This window comes from Monodon monoceros, unplaced genomic scaffold (assembly GCF_005190385.1).
Source record: "Monodon monoceros isolate NGI ecotype Baffin Bay Population unplaced genomic scaffold, NGI_Narwhal_1 Super_Scaffold_11, whole genome shotgun sequence".
Classification (NCBI taxonomy): domain Eukaryota; kingdom Metazoa; phylum Chordata; class Mammalia; order Artiodactyla; family Monodontidae; genus Monodon; species Monodon monoceros.
This window is the reverse complement of record NW_021703767.1, coordinates 108,384,361-108,406,395: the sequence shown is the minus strand read 5'-3', so window position 1 is coordinate 108,406,395 and position 22,035 is coordinate 108,384,361. Positions and strand designations below refer to the sequence as shown.

At 40.7% G+C, this 22,035-nt stretch overlaps 1 protein-coding gene across 1 annotated transcript in view; it reads right to left on the bottom strand.

Moving 5' to 3' along the window:
* PLCH1 (phospholipase C eta 1) overlaps positions 1-22,035 on the bottom strand; it is a 234,914-nt gene that overhangs the window by 22,174 nt on the left and 190,705 nt on the right. The window contains exons 12-15 of the mRNA XM_029214972.1: positions 17,543-17,704; positions 11,554-11,625; positions 8,036-8,127; positions 5,018-5,115 (exon numbers count right to left, since the gene is read on the bottom strand). Coding sequence (XP_029070805.1) covers positions 5,018-5,115; positions 8,036-8,127; positions 11,554-11,625; positions 17,543-17,704 — 424 coding nt within the window. The remainder of the gene's footprint in view (positions 1-5,017; positions 5,116-8,035; positions 8,128-11,553; positions 11,626-17,542; positions 17,705-22,035) is intronic.

Here is a 22,035-nt window from a genome sequence, read left to right as displayed (position 1 = left end):
AGACTGAAAGTAAGGGGATGAAAAAAGATATTCCATGCAAATGGAAACCAAAAGAAAGCTGGAGTAGCAATTCTCATATCAGGCAAAATAGACTTTAAAATAAAGACTATTAGAAGAGACAAAGAAGGACACTACATAATGATCAAGGGATCGATCCAAGAAGAAGATATAACAATTGTAAATATTTATGCACCCAACATAGGACACCTCAATACATAAGGCAAATACTAACAGCCATAAAAGGGGAAATCGACAGTAACACATTCATAATAGGGGACTTTAACACCCCACTTTCACCAATGGGCCGTTCATCCAAAATGAAAATAAATAAGGAAACACAAGCTTTAAATGATACATTAAACAAGATGGACTTAATTGATACTTATAGGACATTCCACCCAAAAACAACAGAATACACATTTTTCTCAAGTGCTCATGGAACATTCTCCAGGATAGATCATATCTTGGGTCACAAATCAAGCCTTGGTAAATTTAAGAGAATTGAAATTGTATCAAGTATCTTTTTCTTTTCCGAGCACAACGCTATGAGACTACATATCAATTACTGGAAAAGATCTGTAAAAAATACAAACACATGGAGTCTAGAAAATACACGACTTAATAACGAAGTGATCACTGAAGAAATCAAAGAGGAAATTAAAAAATACCTAGAAACAAATGACAATGTAGACACGACGACCCAAAACCTATGGGATGCAGCAAAAGCAGTTCTAAGAGGGAAGTTTATAGCAATACAATCCTACCTTAAGAAACAGGAAACATCTCGAATAAACAACCTAAACTTGCACCTAAAGCAATTAGAGAAAGAAGAACAAAAAAAAACCAAAGTTAGCAGAACGAAAGACATCATAAAGATCAGATCAGAAATAAATGAAAAAGAAATGAAGGAAATTATAACAAATATAAATAAAACTAAAAGGTGGTTCTTTAAAAAGATAAACGAAATAGATAAACCATTAGCCAGACTCATCAAGAAAAAGAGGGAGAAGACTCAAATCAATAGAATTAGAAATGAAAAAGACACATATTAATCAAACTGTCAACATACACTGCAGAAATACAAAAGATCATGAGAGATTACTACAAGCAACTCTATGCCAATAAAATGGACAACCTGGAAGAAATGGACAAATTCTTAGGAATGCACAACCTGCCAAGACTGAATCAGGAAGAAACAGAAAATACGAACAGAACAATCACAAGCACTGAAATTGAAACTGTGATTAAAAATCTTCCAACAAACAAAAGCCCAGGAGCAGATGGCTTCACAGGCGAATTCTATCAAACATTTATAGAAGAGCTAACACCTATCCTTCTCAAACTCTTCCAATATATAGCAGAGGGAGGAACACTCCCAAACTCATTCTACGAGGCCAACATCACCCTGATACCAAAGCCAGACAAGGATGTCACAAAGAAAGAAAACTACAGGCCAATATCACTGATGAACATAGAGGCAAAAATCCTCAACAAAATACTAGCAAACAAAATCCAACAGCACATTAAAAGGGTCATACACCATGATCAAGTGGGGTTTATTCCAGGAATGCAAGGATTCTTCAATATACGCAAATAAATCAACGTGATACACCATATTAACAGATTGAAGGAGAAAAACCATATGATCATCTCAATAGATGCAGAGAAAGCTTTCGACAAAATTCAACACCCATTCATGATAAAAACCCTCCAGAAAGTAAACATAGAGGGAACTTTCCTCAACATAATAAAGGCCATATATGACAAACCCACAACCAACATCGTCCTCAACGGTGAAAAACTGAAAGTATTTCCACTACGATCAGGAACAAGACAAGGTTGCCCACTCTTACCATTCTTATTCAACATAGCTTTGGAGTTTTAGCCACAGCAGTCAGAGAAGAAAAGGAAATAAAAGGAATCCAAATCAGAAAAGAAGAAGTAAAGCTGTCACTGTTTGCAGATGACATGATAATATACATAGAGAATCCTAAAGATGCTATCAGAAAACTATTAGAGCTAGTCAATGAATTTGGTAAAGTAGCGGGATACAAAATTAATACATAGAAATCTCTGGCATTCCTATAGACTAATGATGAAAAATCCGAAAGTGAAATCAAGAAAACACTCCCATTTACCATTGCAACAAAAAGAATAAAATATCTAGGAATAAAACTACCTAAGGAGACAAAAGACCTGTATGCAGAAAATTATGACACGGATGAAAGAAATTAAAGATGATACAAATAGATGGAGAGATATACCATGTTCTTGGATTGGAAGAATCAATATTGTGAAAATGACTCTACTACCCAAAGCAATCTACAGATTCAATGCAATCCCTATCAAACTACCACTGGCATTTTTCACAGAACTAGAACAAAAAAATTTCACAATTTGTATGGAAACACAAAAGATCCCGAATAGCCAAAGCAACCTTGAGAACGAAAAACGGAGCTGGAGGAATCAGGCTTCCTGACTTCAGACTATACTACAAAGCTACAGTAATCAAGACAGTATGGTACTGGCACAAAAACAGAAAGATAGATCAATGAAACAGGATAGAAAGCCCAGAGATAAACCCACACACATATGGCCACCTTATCTTTGGTAAAGGAGGCAGGAATGTACAGTGGAGAAAAGACAGCCTCTTCAATAAGTGGTGCTGGGAAAACTGGACAGGTACATGTCAAAGTATGAGATTTGATCACTCCCTAACACCATACACAAAAATAGGCTAAAAATGGATTCAAGACCTAAATGTAAGGCCAGAAACTATCAAACTCTTAGAGGACAACATAGGCAGAACACTCTGTGACATAAATCACAGCAAGATCCTTTTTGACCCAAATCCTAGAGAAATGGAAATAAAAACAAAAATACACAAATGGGACCTAATGAAACTTCAAAGGTTTTGCACAGCAAAGAAAACCATAAACAAGACCAAAAGACAACCCTCAAAATGGGAGAAAATATTTGCAAATGAAGCAACTGACAAAGGATTAATCTCCAAAATTTACAAGCAGCTAATGCAGCTCAATAACAAAAAAACAAACAACCCAATCCAAAAATGGGCAGAAGACCTAAACAGACATTTCTCCAAAGAAGATATACAGACTGCCAACAGACACATGAAAGAATGCTCGACATCATTAATCATTAGAGAAATGCAAATCAAAACTACAATGAGATATCATCTCACACCGGTCAGAATGGCCATCATCAAAAAATCTAGAAACAATAAATGCTGGAGAGAGTGTGGAGAAAAGGGAACACTCTTGCACTGCTGGTTGGAATGTGAATTGGTACAGCCACTATGGAGAACAGTATGGGGGTTCCTTAAAAAACTACAAATAGGGCTTCCTTGGTGGCGCAGTGGTTGAGAGTCTGCCTGCCGATGCAGGGGACACGGGTTCGTGCCCCGGTCCGGGAAGATCCCACATGCTGCGGAGCGGCTGGGCCCGTGAGCCATGGCTGCTGGGCCTGCGCGTCTGGAGCCTGTGCTCCGCAACGGGAGAGGCCACAACAGTGAGAGGCCCGCGTACCGCAAAACAAACAAACAAACAAACAAAAACTACAAATAGAACTACCATATGACCCAGCAATCCCACTACTGGGCATATACCCTGAGAGAACCATAATTCAAAAAGAGTCATGTACCAAAATGTTCATTGCAGCTCTATTTACAATAGCCAGGAGATGGAAACAACCTAAGTGCCCATCATCGGATGAATGGATAAAGAAGATGTGGCACATATATACAATGGAATATTACTCAGCCATAAAAAGAAACGAAATTGAGCTATTTGTAGTGAGGTGGATGGACCTAGAGTCTGTCATACAGAGTGAAGTAAGTCAGAAAGAGAAAGACAAATACTGTATGCTAACACATATATATGGAATTTAAGAAAAACAAAATGTCATGAAGAACCTAGGGGTAAGACAGGAATAAAGACACAGACCTACTAGAGAATGGACTTGAGGATATGGGGAGGGGGAAGGGTAAGCTGTGACAAAGTTAGAGAGTGGCATGGACATATGTAAAATAGATAGCTGGGGGAAGCAGCCGCATAGCACAGGGAGATCAGCTCGGTGCTTTGTGACCACCTAGGGGGCTGGGATAGGGAGGGTGGGAGGGAGAGAGACACAAGAGGGAAGAGATATGGGATCATATGTATAACTGATTCACTTTGTTATAAAGCAGAAACTAACACACCATTGTAAAGCAATTATACTCCAATAAAGATTAAAAAAAACAAAAAGCAAAAAAAACCAGACTCAGCACAATGTTGTTTTCCCTTCACCGAGACATGAGAAAATGGGAGATTCTGACGTACATTTCTCTTCCACTAAAATTACAATTAGATTGAAAACCCATGTGACCGCAGTTTATTTTCATAAGCACCTATTAACTGAACAAAATACAAGTGAGAAAGGAAGAGGATAAAGAGAAAGAGCAGCTAGCAGGAAACTCAGGGTAAGAACAGTTGTAACTAGAATTTCTCAACTCCACATACGGCAACTGATGGGTAAGAAACTGTGAAAGAGTCAATGCTTCTGAAATTTCTGCTCTTGTTAAAATTGCAATCTGTGGATTAAATTATTTTCATCAAGGTCAAAATTTTCAATGAGAAAATACAGGGCGTTTCAAGATGTTATATTTGTCAATAAATTTCCTCTTTCTTCTAGTCATTCACACTTGGAACAGCCATCTGTGATCTGGCCATCAAACTAAGTCAAGTCTCCATAGTTTGAAGACTGGGAAGACCTTGCTCTGATACATTTGTCTTTTTAATAATAATAAAGTCTTCCTCTGACCTCTAGCCAATTAGGCAAAGTAATCAATAGAGCCCTCCCTGTGAGCTAAGCATTGTACCAGCCATCAGTTTCCTGACACTCAAGCTGGATTCTCCACAGTTCCAGAAATGTGTGCTGATGATCCGATTAACAAAAGTTTAATTAACAATTGACAAAGGTCAGGAGTGTGTATCCAGAAGAAAAAACCCTCAGGCCTTACCATCATCCACAATATCCTGGGCTGCCACGGAGTTTGTGTACACAACCAAATCAGAGAGCTCTCGACAGAGCTTCATGGTTTTCCTTCGGCGGCCCAACCTGTAAAATACACACCAGGACTCATGACATTTTAGAGCTGGAAGAGGTTTGGGCTTCTGGTTACTCCACCTTCCCTACCTGCTCCTGATGGAGCCAGGATTAGAAATCAAGTGTGATTTTTAGTTCAGCATTCTCTCCACCACAACACCATACTCATGTGGCTTTTTTCACCGCTCAGCCAGACTTTATTCACAGTCTCTTCTCCTGAATTTGTGAGTTCTATTGTGAAGGGCTTGATTCCCACCATTACCCAACTGTGGAGTAAACCAGAATTTATCAGGGAATCACTCTGCTTTGTCAGAAGGAGAACCTGGACTAAAAAGCAGTAGGGATACTGTACTGTCAGTCACAAGAATCCTATATCTAAAGATAAATACACCAAACTTTCCATAGTCATTATCTTCTAGAGGTATAAGTACAGTGAATTTTGATTTCTTCTTTATGCTTTTTCTATATTCTTCAACTTCTTAAGACAAACATCCATTACTTACTCTCTCTGTACGTCTATATCTTCTGTATCCCATAAACCACTCCTAGGATCTGCTGTACAACTTTACAAATTCTGCTACTTACTCTTTGCCACAGTAAAATTCTCCATAGATTATCACATTCTCCTCACAGACACACTTTTCTCCTCTAGGAAAACATATGATCATTAAAAACTTCAATCCCCACCAAGGAGATACACAAATGGCCAATAAGAACATGAAAAGAAGCTCAACATTAGTCATTAAGGAAATGCAAACCAAACTACAGTGAGATACCACTGCATATCTACTAGGTTGGCTATAACCAAAAAGGTAGGCAATAATGAGTGTTGGCAAGGATGAGGAGAAACTGGAATGCTCATATATTGCTGGAGAATTTTCAATGGTACAACTGCTTTGCCAACATAGTTTGGCAGTTCCTCAAAAAATTAAACAGTTACCATGTGACTCAGGAATTCCACTTTTAAGTATATACCCAAGAGAAATAAAAACCTATGTCCACATAAAAACTTAGAAATGAATGTTCATAGCAGTATTATTCATAATAGCCAGAAAGTGAAAACAACCTAAATATCCTTCAGCTAATGAATACATAAATGAAATGCACTATATTCGTACAATGGAATATTATTCAACAATAAAAAGGAATGAAGTACTGATACATTCTACAACATGGATGAATTTTGGAAATATTATACTAAGTGAAAGGAGCCAGACAAAAAAGGTCAAATATTGTAGGATTCCATTTATATGTAATGTCCAGAAAAGGCAAATCTATAGAGACAAAAAGTAGATTAGTTGGTACCAGAGACTGGGGGAGAGAGAGATGGAAAGTCGCTGCTAATGGTAGAGTTTCTTTTTGGTGTGATGAAAATGTTCTGGAATTAGATAGTGATGATATAGATTTATTCACTCAGTGAATATTTATTGAGCACCTATTGGAGATAAAATAGTGAACAAATCAGACAAAAATTCTTACTGTAATGATACTTATATACATTCAACAAAAGAATTAAGGCCAAAATGTGTCAACAACTCATTTTGCCAAGAAAGAAGACATGCACATAGACAGGTATAAAAACCAATGGGAAGAAGAATCCATGTTCCTCCTTTACCACGTAATTAGGAAATTCTCTAGCCATTGGTACAAATCTGGTTTTGTGAAAGCAAATGATTATAAATCAATGTGAGGGAGGTAATGCCTAGAAATGACAAGTAAAACTCCCAGGACACTCCATGACACAGAGAACTTCTGTATAAATTTAGCCCTTTTTAATCCTTATCTTAAAATTGAATTAGTTTACTGAAGTCCCAAAAGGACACCGTCATCAATGCTTGAGCCTCGATAGCTATTACGGGCAAATCTCTAATTGACTTAAGAGCAGCATGCAACGTGATTTCATGTGATAGCTTCCCTGGCTATATGATTCAGAGTCAAGCCTTTCTCAAACTTATATTTGAGAACATTCACAGCAGAGGTCTCCTGGAAGGTAATTCTATTTCTCTTATATCCTTTACTGTAACTACATATTGAATTTTCTGTACTCTAAGGGTAGGAACCATACACATCTCCTTTGCCCTCACTAATTAGTTACTATTTTATGTATGGACATTCTGTTGGAGTGAAGCTCAAATATAAAATTTAAGTGAACACTAAATGTGATTCATTCCTATAGGACCTCTATGCCTCCAATTTCGTTTAGTTTCAGTCTTATGATAAAGTCACAGAGGGGTGTGTGTGTACATGTGCACGTGTTTGTATATTTATCTATCTATGAAGGATATAATTTACTTTCCTTTGCGAGACTTACTGTATACATAATTTGCCAGAAAATCCTGTATCAAATCATGTGTCACAATTTGGGTTCTACAATTTTGGCCATTTTACTCATCCCAAATTCTACTGGCAACAATAAAGACAACAGCAGCTAATATTTTTGAGCACTTAGTGAATTGGAGTAGGGCTCATCAAGCCAAATAGTTTAATTCCTTTAATCCTTACAATGACCCTAAGAAATAGATACAAATGAGGAGCCTAACTTGCTCCCATCTTAAAGTTGGAGGAACAAGAGTTTGAAGTCTGGCTGATTTCAGATCCCTGACTCTTCACATGTTCTTGTCATCTATCTTCTCCTTCAGTCTCCTGTGAGAGCCCCTCTGTACTAGTTCATGTGGTCCCTCTCTCTTCTCTGAAGATATCTTTTACCTGACAACTGCTACAGCCAGCATTTATTAAGAGCTCACTGTGTGCCAGGCAGCACAAGTCCCCTACATGTATTATAATCTCACATCCTGTTGATCTTCACATGTCCCACTGCAGAGCTCTCTGCCTTGCAATCTGATTTCCTAGACATGTACAACTAAAACAGCCAAGCTGATGTGGATGGAGAGGCCCCAGGAGCCGGAGCAAGAAACGTGGAGAGCTTTCTTACCTGTACAGCTGGCCGGTCTCCTTGCCAGGATTCTGCTGTGCGTCCTCCTCTTCATCAGCACTATAAGATTTGGACCGTGATTTTGTGGTTTTCTGCCGGAAAAATCAGAGTTCACTTAACACAAACTCAGTGCATCAGGTACATCTACAACATACAGAGGAATGAGCTTTAAAATAGACACACACACAAGGACAATTAATTGGAGAAAAACAACTGACCAAATATTGCAGCTTGCCTCACCATCAATAATAAGCATGTCTGTGGCCAAAATTATCTTAAAATATCAAGGCAAAACTGAGGGTTTCATGCTCTAACATTGACTTCTACGCCACATAAAATGTAGGTCTTAGACTATTAGTCATGCATTGAAGGTCTCTGTGAGGGGTAGGGTTAAAGTTGTAATATCTATTTAAATGATTATAAGGGATAAAGTGTCCTCTTATATAGGAAGCTCACTATTCCTTTTGACTTACTTATAAAAGGCAGATTTGATAAAAAAGACAAGTAGTAATTTTTAAATGAATAACTACCACTCCTGCTTTTGTTCAGTGTGCATTCAAAAACCCATCTAAATCAAACTGTTCATTTGAGACTTTGACCCATCTTAATTTCTAGAGCAGAATGAAAATTGTTACCTACAGGAGTCAGGCTGAAAGACTGTAGGACTAACCTTGTGTCTTTGGACAGATTAGCTGTTAGACATAAAACCTCTTAGGAATGATACACTTTCAGCCCCACCACATTGGAGATAACCCCAATATTTGGCAACACACACCTCAACAATACAAATGATAGGGAGGGGCCCTAGTAACTGCAGAAAAACTTGCCACCAAAATTACAGCTTCTACAAACAAAGGTAAGACTTTTAGACAGAGTACCCTGGACATTTTGGGAACATGGCTTAGAAAAGGAAAGGGACTCCATCCCCACATTACCATGGGACCAAATCAACTTCTAGATTTTCTCATTCTCAACAAATAAAAAAATTCAAACTACCCTGTTGGCATAAACACATTCAACTCTACTGCACTGACAGCAAGGCGCCAATTTAGTCTAGAACATTTTTACATCTTATTTATGCCTTGAGAACTTCAGTGCACATGGCGTGGACCCAGGCATCTGATGATCTCATGTTCCAGACTGGTCTCTCACCAAGCTGATAAATTGGCTAATCTCTCAAGCTTCCTATTGTGCTTTTTTAAAGGGTAGGACAAAAACATCTGTCCTAAAGGATTATTATTTTTGTGATGATTAAATGAGATGACATGGAAAGTCATTCTGTAAACCACATAATATTAACTTTCAATTTAAAATACTATTAATACTTATTTAAATAACCTGCAAATAGTCTTGTAAACATTCACTCTTATGACTTGAGACATAATAAATTCTAATTCTATACTAGCAAAGGTACTCCCTAAAAGCTTTACTTTGGAAAATAATTTTAATTTAAATGAGTGGTTGTAATCAAGAAAAGAAATATTCTCCAATTCCGCATATAGTTAGTAATTTGAGGTGTCACAATAATAAATCTGTCTTTCCCAGGTTCATTTTAAAATATAAAATGCAGAAAGTAGAAATAAGTAATGAATCGCCAATGATAGATATGTGGAGAAATGATGATATATTTTCTTTACATACAGTTTTGACACATCTTATCACAGTTAACATACGACATAATCAGTTTTTCATCTTACTTTTTTATTTAATGTTTTGCGTGTTGAGCTCGTCAGAGTGATCATTTTTTTTTTTTTTTTTTTTTTTGTGGTATGCGGGCCTCTCACTGTTGTGGCCTCTCCCGCTGCGGAGCACAGGCTCCGGACGCGCAGGCTCAGCGGCCATGGCTCACAGGCCCAGCTGCTCCGCGGCATGTGGGATCTTCCCGGACCGGGGCACGCACCCGTGTCCCATGCATCGGCAGGCGGACTCTCAACCACTGTGCCACCAGGGAAGCCCAGAGTGATCATCTTTTAATGGCTGCATAATTGGCCATTGTGTGAATGAATCATGATTTACTTAAGCAGTCTTTATGGGAGAACATTTTGGTTGTTTTCAGTTTATTATGGCTATTTTGTCCAACCTTTCAATAAATTATCTTATTGATGGGGCAGGAAATTCCAGATACAACATTAATTAAAGTACAAGAAATGGCCTTGGAGAAACCTCATGCATAAAGTTCATCACCCAATAACTGACTTCTTGTTTAACATGTTTTACCTTTTTATTGAAGGTAAAGCATACACTTAGAAAAGCACAGGAATCATAAGTGTACAGCATGATGGCTTTCCACAAAGTGAAACCACCCAAATGAGGAAATGGAATATTATCTGCCCCAAAGCCTTCAGATTCTCCTGTTTGGTCATCACCTTCTCCCCAAAGGTAACTACTATCCTGACTTTTATCCCATAGATTTTTTTTTTGCCTGTTTTTGAGCTTCATATAAACGGACTCAAACTGTATGTACTCTCTTGGGTCTGGCTTCTTTTGCTCAATGTCATGTTTACAAAGATCACACTATTGCATGTAGTTGTAATTTTGTCATTCTCATTGCTGATAAATATTCCTTTATGTGAATACGCCACAATTTTTATTCTTTCTAATGCTGATGGATGTTTGAACTGCCTCCCGTTTGTAGTATTGCAACTAATGCCCCTGTAAATATCGTTGTTTGTCTCGTGACACACGCCTAGCGATGGAACTGATAAGACATGGCTCATAGAGTGGCGTTAGTTGGTACCGGGAAACGGTGTGCGGAAGTAGCTGCACAAAGGCAGGCTCCCATTAGCGGCTGATGAGAGTTCAAGCTGCCCAGCATCCTCACTAACACAGGCTGTTGTCAATCTCTTTATGTTTGCTGTTGTGGTGGGTGTACACGGAATCTCAGCATCATTTTAGTTTGCATTTCCCAGAGGACAGATAAGGGGGAGAACCTTTTCCATATTAGCCACTTGGATATCTTCTGCTGTGAAATTCATTTAAGCCTTTTGCTTGTTTTTTTAAAAATTAGTGTGCTGGGCTTCCCTGGTGGCGCAGTGGTTGAGAGTCCGCCTGCCGATGCAGGGGACACGGGTTCGTGCCCCGGTCTGGGAAGATCCCACATGCCGCGGAGCGGCTGGGCCCGTGAGCCATGGCCGCTGAGCCTGCGCGTCCGGAGCCTGTGCTCCACAACGGGAGAGGCCACAACAGTGAGAGGCCCACATACCGCAAAAAAAAAAAAAAAATTAGTGTGCCTTCTTTATTGATTTATAGGAATTCTTTATATATTCAGGAAAGAAATCCTTTGTGGACTTGTACAGAATATTGAAAATATTCTTTCCCAGTATGCTATTTGCTCTTTGATACTTCTGATGAACAGGAGTTCTTAAATTATAAAATAGTTTAATTATCAACTTTTTCCTTTTCTGGGGTCCTCTTTGAGAAATCTGCAGTTATTCCAAGGTCATGATGATAGTCTCCTGTCACCCTCTAGACTCTTTAAATTACCTGAATTATGCACACTTATCTTCCTTAATTCGTACCTTATGTTTTCCGAAGTTGGTCATGAGGGATCGTCCGTGTGTTTTCTTTCCACTTTCCTTCACATCTGGATGCTGAGTAAATAAAGCATAATATGACTATTTTTCTTCTTTGCTTTTGTTTTCTCCTTAGTTCTGGTGGAAGGGCATGGAGTCCCTCTCTCCTTCCATCTCTAGGTGGGCAGCCGGCAGGTCCTGCTCATTTCCTCCTGCTCTACCCTCCACTTCCCTGAAGGTGGCTGTGTCTGCCTTGAGAGAGGGGGGATGCTGCACAGAGAGACCTGGGCACCATCAGGAGATGGTAGCTGCCAACAGCTCCCCAAAGCTGGGGTCAAGGACCTCTCAGTAATGCCCAGGTGTGCAGGCATCTCTAGTGCCTGTTCACAAGGCTCTCTACAGCACAGGATGTATTCTTTTCAATGCCCTGAGGGGGAATAAATCATCTTCAGTTAAAAGTAGATTTAATTTTGAAAAATGGCCACAAGTCATTAACAGTCAATTCAGTTGACTAAAAAAAACTAATCAGACTGATCACTTAATTACTATTTAGAATTTGGAAACATTAAAAACAAATAAAATCCAAGTATATCTATGAGGCAATAAGATTGTTTTTCTTTAAGTAAACTGCAGCAGAGCTTATCTGTTCATTAAAATCATTCCCTCTGTGGTGAGCACAGGAAAGATGTATTGTAGATTCTGAATTCCTCCTCATGTGAATTAATTTTCCAGGCTAGAGATCTCTTTATTCTAGGGGACAGAAAAAAAAAAAAAGACCACTCTGCTAAAAGGGTTTAGACTCTTTTTCCAATTGTCATCCCTAAAAATATGTATTAGGTGATTCACTGCTAATTACATGATGTAAGAGGAGACCAATAGGCCCCGCCCTCCCAGAACTTTCAGCTGAACAGAGATAATCTCATAAATGGAATAAATGTAGGTGAGCAAAACCACCCGAAATCAAAAGGTCAGGAAGAGCATCTACATATATCCATAGAAACTAATCAAAGATACAATGCGGGATGGGGAGGGGGAACAGTGAGAACTGGGTTGGGGAAAAGGCAGTTCAGAAAATAGTGGAGGAGGGTGGGTGGCAGGTTTACAGGGTAATTTTAGTTGACTGGTTTATATACCTTGACTGCCTTTGAAGATCAATTAAAGCTGATCATTAACTATTCAAAAACCCTAGAATTAAGAAAGTAGTAAGATATGGTAATAGAAGTAACACTGCTCTTCAAGTTAGGAGACCCAGTTCTGCCACCATGTAGCCTCAGGTCCCCTATCTCTTTTTTTTTTTTTTTTTTAAGGTGATTTAAAAGATCATTTTTAACCTATTAGAAAAGTTTTACAGAACTAGGCTTATTCAGTCTGAAGAACAAAGAATTGAAACGGTGTTTTAAGGTGAATGAGAGCCTCTCTGATGGATTTAAGTCTAAGCAGGAAATTATATACATCAATACATTGATGGGAAACAGAAGCTGAACACATAAGAAATACCCTGGGACTCAGAATCAGATGGAAAGAGAGGGATTAATAGGTGAAGCAAAACATAGGAGATTCCAGCACACACTCTGTGCTAAAGACTTGCTCCTCTGGGGTAAACACCCACCTCTTGACCTCAGTCCTCTTATCTGTGACATGGGGGAGGAATGGACCAATTAGCCTCTGAGTTCCTCTCCAGTTCTAGTAGCTCATCTATTAGTAGGGAGACCATGTCATCTATTGTCCAAAACAGGACTCTTAAGAGTGAAATGGGGACTTCCTTGGTGGCTCAGTGGTTAAGAATCCGCCTGCCAATGCAGGGGACATGGGTTCGAGCCCTGGTCTGGGAAGATCCCACATGCCATGGAGCAACTAAGCCCATGCACCACAACTACTGAGCCTGTGCTCTAGAGCCCGTGAGCCACAACTACTGAACCCGCGTGCCACAACTACTGAAGCCCGAGCGCCTAGAGCCCACGCTCCACAACAAGAGAAGTCACCGCAATGAGAAGCCTGCGCACTGCAACGAAGAGTAGCCCCCGCTCACCACAACTAGAGAAAGCCCGCTAGCAGCAACGAAGACCCAACGCAGCCAAAAATAAATACATAAAATAAATAAATCTATTTTTTTTAAAAAAAAGAGTGAAATCAGGCACCTTTAATAATTACGCTGGGGCAATAGGTATAAAGCGAGGTTGCCCCAAGCAAGTTGAGGTATAAGGTCATCCATTTTAATAGGCACCTGCTATGCCCCAAGGATTATGCTAAGTGTATTACATATATTCTCACTTAATATATACAACCATCCCTGGAGATAAGTATAATTAAAATCCTAGTTTTGCAGATAAGAAAAACAGAAGTATAGTGAAGTTAGATAATATGCCCAAAGTTAGATAATATGCCCAAAGTTACAAAGCTAGTTGGTGATAAAACAGGGATTCTGTGTAGTTCTGTCTCCTCTCTGGCTTTCTCTCCCTCCCCCACTCTACACTCCTTCTTTATGTCCCAGAGGAATACACACAGATATCTCTCCCCAACTTGACCTCTCCTTGAGCATCAGCACTGCATCTTTCATTGAATCCATGGATCAAACACTGTGCTAGGAACTCAACATGAATACAAGGGAGACAGCAAGCAAGAGAGATGTAGACTTTGTCCTCCCTGGGCTTGCACTCTTATGATGGAGACAAATGATCATAACACACTATAATAAGACTATGATGGGGAAAGTTCAGGGTACTGCCTGAGGGCACGGGAAGGCCATCTACCTAGACTTGAGGATCGAGGAGGACTTCTAAGGGGACATGTTACAAAAGCTGAAGCCAGAAGACAGGTAGACATTATCTACGTGAAGTGAGGAAGAGGAAGTGTGCGAGGAAAAAGCAAACACAAAGGCCAAGTGTCAGGAACATGGCACTTTCCAGGAAACAAAGAAAGGCAGGGGTTGGGTTGTGTATTTGTACTGTACACACGCACATTAATGGACAAATCAGAGCTGGGGTCAGATGATGGAGAAAGGATCTTTTGGGCTATAGCTTTCAATTTGAGCTTTATCCTCCAAACTACGAAGAGCATTTGAATGGTTTAAAATAGGAGAATGATGTGATCAGATGCATGTTTCTGAAATATCGCTATGGTAGTGGTATAAATGAGAGACTGGAGGGAGCGGGACAGCAGGAGAGGTGCAAAAGTTCATGTTAGGAATAATTAAGTCTACCCAAATGGCTGTAGCTGGGATGTAAACAAAGAAGTGAATTCAGAACTCTAAAGAAGGCAGGCATCCTTCTACTAAGTTCTTCCAGTGTGAAGGATGAGAATTTCATTTTTATTTTACTTTGGAGATCTCCAGGAAAAAGCTGGCACCAGTAGCACACAGTACTGCACTGCTGAGTGACGATCCAGGAGGGAAAGGAGCGGAAGTGATGAGCTGTCCTGAACCCCACAGCACATTCTCAGCCTTGGCTCTACATGTGCCTATGTATCTGACACAGATGGACTTGTCTCAACAGTAACTTGTCTTTGCTTGCCACTGAACCAAAGCCATACTTTAAAAACTAACACAACAGCAGGGTTAAAAACCTTAACACTTCATAGTCCAGTTTATTAAAGTTGCAGGCTCCATTTACTTTCTGCAAGTCTGATACATTCTTGCAGTCACCCAGGTTTAAGGGAGAGTAAAAAATAAGAAAAAGGAGGAGGAGTTTTGTCCTACTACATCTCTGAAATTTGAAGTCCCTTACCATCTTACCTGATAGGGAAATTACCATCAGGATCTCTTCCAGAAAAAGAAAGATGGTCTTGATTTGTTTCTTCAAAAATCCCCAAGACCTGCTGTTGTCTTTCCAGTTGGAATGATCTAGGATGGAGCAAGCAAAGACTTCTCCAAAAGCATAAGGGGAAGTGACTGGCCCAGATTAGCCAAAGAGAGTTCACCAGGGACAAGAAGCAGAAATCAAGCCGGGTTAACTGAATGTGATTTTACAGACATTTGTGTGATTTAAACTAAGAGGCTGGAGGGTCAGGGAGGAAAGGGAGAGGCTAACTGGTATTTATAGAAATGTTCAAGAAAATTCAAAATTCTATGATAAACTGTAAGGGCAGTAATGCTGTAAATGACATTTTGGTTGTCTCCCAACATTCCATTCTGCCCCTCCAGCATGCAGGGGCAGAATGCATTTTCAGAGGGGCAGACCTTGGTGCCAGTTCTCAGTGGCATCAGCAAGCCAATGGTATCCTACGCCCTTGCCAAATTACTGTTCCAAGAAGGGCACATATGCAAGGCCACCACAGGGATCAACTCAGGGGTGGGCACATGAGCTAAGATGCCCAACCAGAGCTCAGCACAAACTCTGGTTTGTTGGATGAGGCACATACACTGTCTCACTCTCTCTGTACTTGGACCAAGAAACACATAGCTCAGGGGCCTGTTGGCAGTCACCCTGCAACCACCAGGAGAGGGGGAACCAATATGGGATGATGCTAATCACGTGGTAGGTAGGGCAGAAAGACAGGTCTTTGATGACCCTGCTGAGCCTCTGAATTAAGCCCACCTTGAAGGCCACTCTGCAAATGAACTTGCCACTTACCTAACCCAACGCCTTTCTTCATTATTTAAGCCATTTTGAATTAGGTTTTCTATGTTTGGAAACTAAACAGACCTGAGAAACAGCCAGGCGTTTGAATGGCTGGACTTCTGTAGAGTCTAGAAAGTAACCACCAAAGCTGAGTGGTTGCTCAGATCCAAAAATGATGATCTTCCCTCTGCTTGGGGAGCTCTGAGCCCTGGAGGATAGGCGGCAGTAGCAGGGGAGGCTGCTATCAGCTAAGCCAGGGACCACATGGATCTCCTCTGGTCCAGAATAAATGCCCTCAATGTCCTGCCATGATAACATCAGCAAACCCACTATCCCTCTTCCTTGCCCATTTATGATATTTTTATTAGAAAGCAGAATAAAAACCTCAGCCAGAGCCCAAACCATTCATTCACTCAGCAACTATATATGAAGGTCATACTAAGGCCCAGGCACTATACAAGTCAGGAAAACAATGGTTATCAAGACTGACATGGTTCCTGCCTTCAGAGAATCTACAGTCTAGTTGAGAAGACAGATATTGAACAAATAAATGCAAATGTGTAGGGAAAAAAAAAAACTTCTTGAAAAAAGAAGATATAACAGGCTACCATCAACAATATAAAAGGGATAGCTAACCTAACCTACGGGTCAAGGCAGGACTCATTTAGAATACCACATGGATGCTGGAATTTAAAAGCCTAAGTAGGAGTTAGCTAGAGTAGATGTGGAAATGGAGTGTTCCAGGCAGAGAAAATGGAATGTGAGGAAGACCATGGCATTTAGATGGTTGTGGCTAGTGTGACGTCGTGGGTGGTGGTGTGACAGGGAAAATGGGGAGATCTGAGACAGGAGAGGTAGGCAAGGATGGAATTATGCAGGTCCTTGAAAGCCCAGTTAGTTTGTAATTTATCCCAAGCATAATAGGAAGCCACTGAAAAATTTTGAACAGCGGAGTGACACGATCAGATTTGCATTTTTAAAACATCATGCTGATTTCAGAGTGAAGGTTAGATTTAAAGAGGGCAAGAGAAGTCTAAGTGAGAGTTGACATTGGCCTGAATTAGGACACAGCCGTGGAGAAGAAGTGGACAGACATACACATTCAGAAGGTGTGATCAACAGGGCATGGAGGTCGCCTGAATGAGTCCCCACCCTCACCTGAGCACAAGTGGGGAAGATGAATGCAGGGGCACTGGGCTTTGTCCTGAGGGTGCCAGTGAAGGAGTATATGAATCATTTCTACACCCACCCATGCACTTTAATCTATTATTCACTATTTCTCTCCATTTTTCAGGAGGAGATTCTCATTTTTCAAGCAATATGAGGATAGAAATGGAAGAAACTGGAGAAGCCTTCCACAAATGACAAATGATCAGAAACAAAGCATGAGGTGCTTTCTTTTTCCTGTTGAAGGACAAGTACAAGAGGGAAATGTATACCTGCTTCAGGTGTGCATTTAAGCCTTCATGCGTGGCCTTCAGTAGTGCCCTCACTGTGAAACTATCAGGATCTTCCTTGTCTCGAATTTGAGATTCTTTTAACAGCGACTCCAGTTTTTTCCTTATGAAAGATTCCACCTGATGCTCAGTGGTCCCGTTATTCTGCGAAGAATTAAACAGTGGAAATAATTTCCCTTAAGGAACACAGAATCACTTAGAACACAGCCTTCACTCAAGCCAACCTTGCTGCTATAATTTCTCTCTCAATTACCTGTAAGAAGTTAAGCTTATTGTACCATTTTTTGTCCTTCTCCCACCAGCCCTCCACCAATCCCATAAAATAATGATGACTATGACTGCATTCAACCTTTAACAACCCTATAGTCTTATTATCATTCCCATTTCAGAGACACAGAATCTGATGTTTAGAGAAATAAGTTGATCAAGGTTACAAAGCTAGCAAAGAACTGAGGCAGGATTCCAACTCAGGGCTCCTAAGTCCTTCTCCCCACACTACTTTACACTTTCACTAGAGGGAAGGCCAAGGAAAGTTCTGGGAGAATAAGTTTTCTGTACCTACATAGGGAAATTTGAACAAGACTATACTATTTAAAACAAATCACTTCCTTCACTGAAGGGAAAAAAGTGCTATGGAAATCGTTGGAAAGGAGGATTATTCTGAGATAAAATGTCTTTCCTATCTCTGCCCCACTATGTAATTGGAGGGAATTCACTACTGACTTGTGCCTTGACTCAGCACTGTAATTACCTTAAGATCACAACTAATTTCAAGTGTTTTGGATAACAAAGCTCTGCCTGTGTCCAGGAGATAATTTACACAATGTTTAAGTGATCAGATTTCCTAGAAGTCTGCTTAGTGCAGGTTTTTGGCCCGCTTGTTCTACCTGAAACTAACGGCCCAGGCTCTGTTCACTGCTTCTCCCCTTCTCAACTCCCTCCCCCTCCCGCTATGTCCAACGCCCTTCCATAAACTCTTCAGCCACTTGCCAAAGGCCAACCCACCCAAAGGCAAGGAAGGGGTGCTCCTCCACCAGAACAATGCCCCTAGTCCTCACCAAAAGTTTAAGATCCATTTTTCCACTTGCAAATTTGTTACTAAGAGGTCATTATATTTAAATAAGAGAATGGGCAGTTTTTCAGTAATGCATTCATTTTCACAAAATCTTATAAGAGCAAAGCAATATAGATACAAAGGGAAACTGGAAAAAAAAAAGCTACATCAGAGCAGGTTATTGAATTTCCCTGTATTAATATCACATGCATGAATATCTTTAATATACCCAGTGAATGAGGCACTCCACTTCACTGGAGGCCCTCAGGTCCTGCAGGAGACACAAAGGTGGAAAAGAGCTGGCCTTTGACATCAGGAGCAAAGATCCCATTAGGCTAACAAAGGCATGTCCCCAAATATCCTACCCAGGTCCACACAGCTGCCTGCAAAAGCACAAATGACCAGCACAACAGTGATTCTGAGAAGGAACACGGCATTCCTGCCTGAGTGACCAGGAAGGCCTCAAAGAACAGGGGGGACTCTGTATGGTAACTAAAACTTCAACAGTGATGAAGAGATGTCATCCATCACTCTAGCAAAGGTTTTTACATTAGCAAAGCGTGTTTTATAAACATAGGAACAGATTCGTTTTCCTGGAGCAGAAGTTCATGAAGGGGGGTAGTGGCAGATAAAGTTGGAAAAGTACTTTGGGAACAGGTTGTGGAGGTGCCTGAAAGCAAGAAGTCAAGAGGTGTGGAGTCGCTGAGAGTCTCTGGGTAGACAAGTGCCTGAGTTGCATTTTAGAAATAACAGTAACCAGGCAGCATATACAGACAGAGAAAAGATACCTTACAAATGAAAAGCCAGATGCGAGGATTAGTTCAAGATGGCGGAGTAGAAGGACGTGCTCTCACTCCCTCTTGCGAGAGCAGAGAACACCGGAAACACAACTAACTGCTGAAAAATCATCGACAGGAAGACACTGGAACTCACCAAAAAAGATACCCCACATCCAAAGACAAAGGAGAAGGCACAATGAGATGGCAGGAGGGGCTCAATCACAATAAAATCAACTCCTATAACTGCTGGGTGGGTGACTCACAAACTGGAGAACACTTACACCACAGAAGTCCTACCACTGGAGTGAAGGTTCTGAGCCCCACGTAAGGCTTCATAACCTGGCGGTCCGGCAACATGAGGAGGAATTCTTAGAGAATCAGACTTTGAAGGCTAGCAGGATTTGATTGCAGGACTTCGACAGGACTGGGGGAAACAGAGACTCCACTCTTGGAGGGCACACACAAAGTAGTATGCATATCGGGACCCAGCGGAAGGAGCAGTGACCCCATAGGAGACTGAACCAGACCTAACTGCTAGTGTTGGAGGGTCTCCTACAGAGGCAGGGGGTGGCTGTGTCTCACCGTGGGGACAAGGTCACTGGCAGCAGAAGTTCTGGGAAATGCTCCTTGGTGTGAGCCCTCCCAGAGTCCACCATTAGCACCACCGAAGAGCCCACGTAGGCTCCAGTGTTGGGTGGCCTCAGGCCAAACAACCAACAGGGAGGGAACCCAGCCCCCAGCCTCAGCAGACAAGTGGATTAAAGTTTTACTGAGCTCTGCCCACCAGAGCAACAGTCAGCTCTACCCACCACCAGTCCCTCACATCAGGAAACTTTCACAAGCCTCTTAGATAGCCTCATCCACCAGAGGGCAGAGAGCAGAAGCAAGAAGAACTACAACCCTGCAGCCTGTGGAACAAAAACCACATTCACAGAAAGACAGAAAAGATGAAAAGACAGAGGGCTATGTATCAGATGAAGGAACAAGATAAAACCCCAGAAAAACAACTAAATGAAGTGGAGATAGGCAAACTTATAGAAAAAGAATTCAGAATAATGATAGTGAAGATAATCCAGGACCTCAGAAAAAGAATGGAGGCAAAGATCGAGAAGATGAAAGAAATGTTTAACAAACACCTAGAAGAATTAAAGAAAAAACAAACAGAGATGAACAATATAATAACTGAAATGAAAAATACACTAGAAGGAACCAATAGCAGAATAACTGAGGCAGAAGACTGGATAAGTGACGTGGAAGACAAAATGGTGGAATTCACTGCTGTGGAAAAGAATAAAGAAAAAAGAATGAAAAGAAATGAAGACAGCCTAAGAGACCTCTGGGACAACATTAAACGCAACAACATTTGCATTATAGGGGTCCCAGGAGGAGAAGAGAGAGAGAAAGGACCTGAGAAAATATGTGAAAAGATTATAGCTGAAAACTTCCCAACATGGGAAAGGAAATAGACAGACACCCAAGTCCAGGAAGTCCAGAGAGACCCATACAGGATAAACCCAAGGAGAAACTCGCCGAGACACAGAGTAATCAAACTGGCAAAACTTAAAGACAAAGAAAAACTGTTGAAAGCAACAAGGGAAAAACAATCAATAACATAGAAGGGAACTCCCATAAGGTTGACAGCTGATTTCTGAGCAGAAAGTCTACAAGCCAGAAGGGAGTGGTATGACATATTTAAAGTGATGAAAGGGGGCTTCCCTGGTGGCGCAGTGGTTGAGACTCCACCTGCCGACGCAGGGGACACGGGTTCGTGCCCCGGTCCGGGAAGATCCCACATGCTGCAGAGCGGCTGGGCCCGTGAGCCATGGCCGCTGGGCCTGCGTCTCTGGAGCCTGTGCTCCGCAACGGGAGAAGGCCACAACAGTGAGAGGCCCGCGTACCGCAAAAAAAAAAAAAAAAACCCCATAAAGTGATGAAAGGGAAGAACCTACCACCAGGATTACTCTAGTTGGCAAGTATGTCATTCAGATTCGATAGAGAAATTAAAAGCTTTACAACAAGCAAAAGCTAAGAGAATTCAGCACCACCAAACCAGCTCTACAACAAATGCTAAAGGAACTTCTCTAAGTGGGAAACACAAGAGAAGAAAAGGATCTACAAAAACAAACCCAAAACAATTAAGAAAATGGTAACAGGAAAATACATATCAATAATTACCTTAAACGTGAATGGACTAAATGCTCCAACCAAAAGACACAGGCTTGTTGAATGGATACAAAAACAAGACCCATATATATGCTGTCTACAAGAGACCCACTTCAGACCTAGGGACACATACAGACTGAAAGTGATGGGATGAAAAAAGATATTCCATGCAAATGGAAATCAAAAGAAAGTTGGAGTAGCAATACTCATATCAGAAAAAATAGACTTTAAAATAAAGAATGTTACAAGAGACAAGGAAGGACACTACATAATGATCAAGGGATCAATCCAAGAAGAAGATATAACAATTATAAATATATATGCACCCAACATAGGAGCACCTCAATACATAAGGCAACTACTAACAGCTATAAGAGAGGAAATCGACAGTAACACAATAAGAGTGGGGGACTTTAACACCTCACTTACACCAATGGACAGATCATCCAAACAAAATTAATAAGGAAACACAAGCTTTA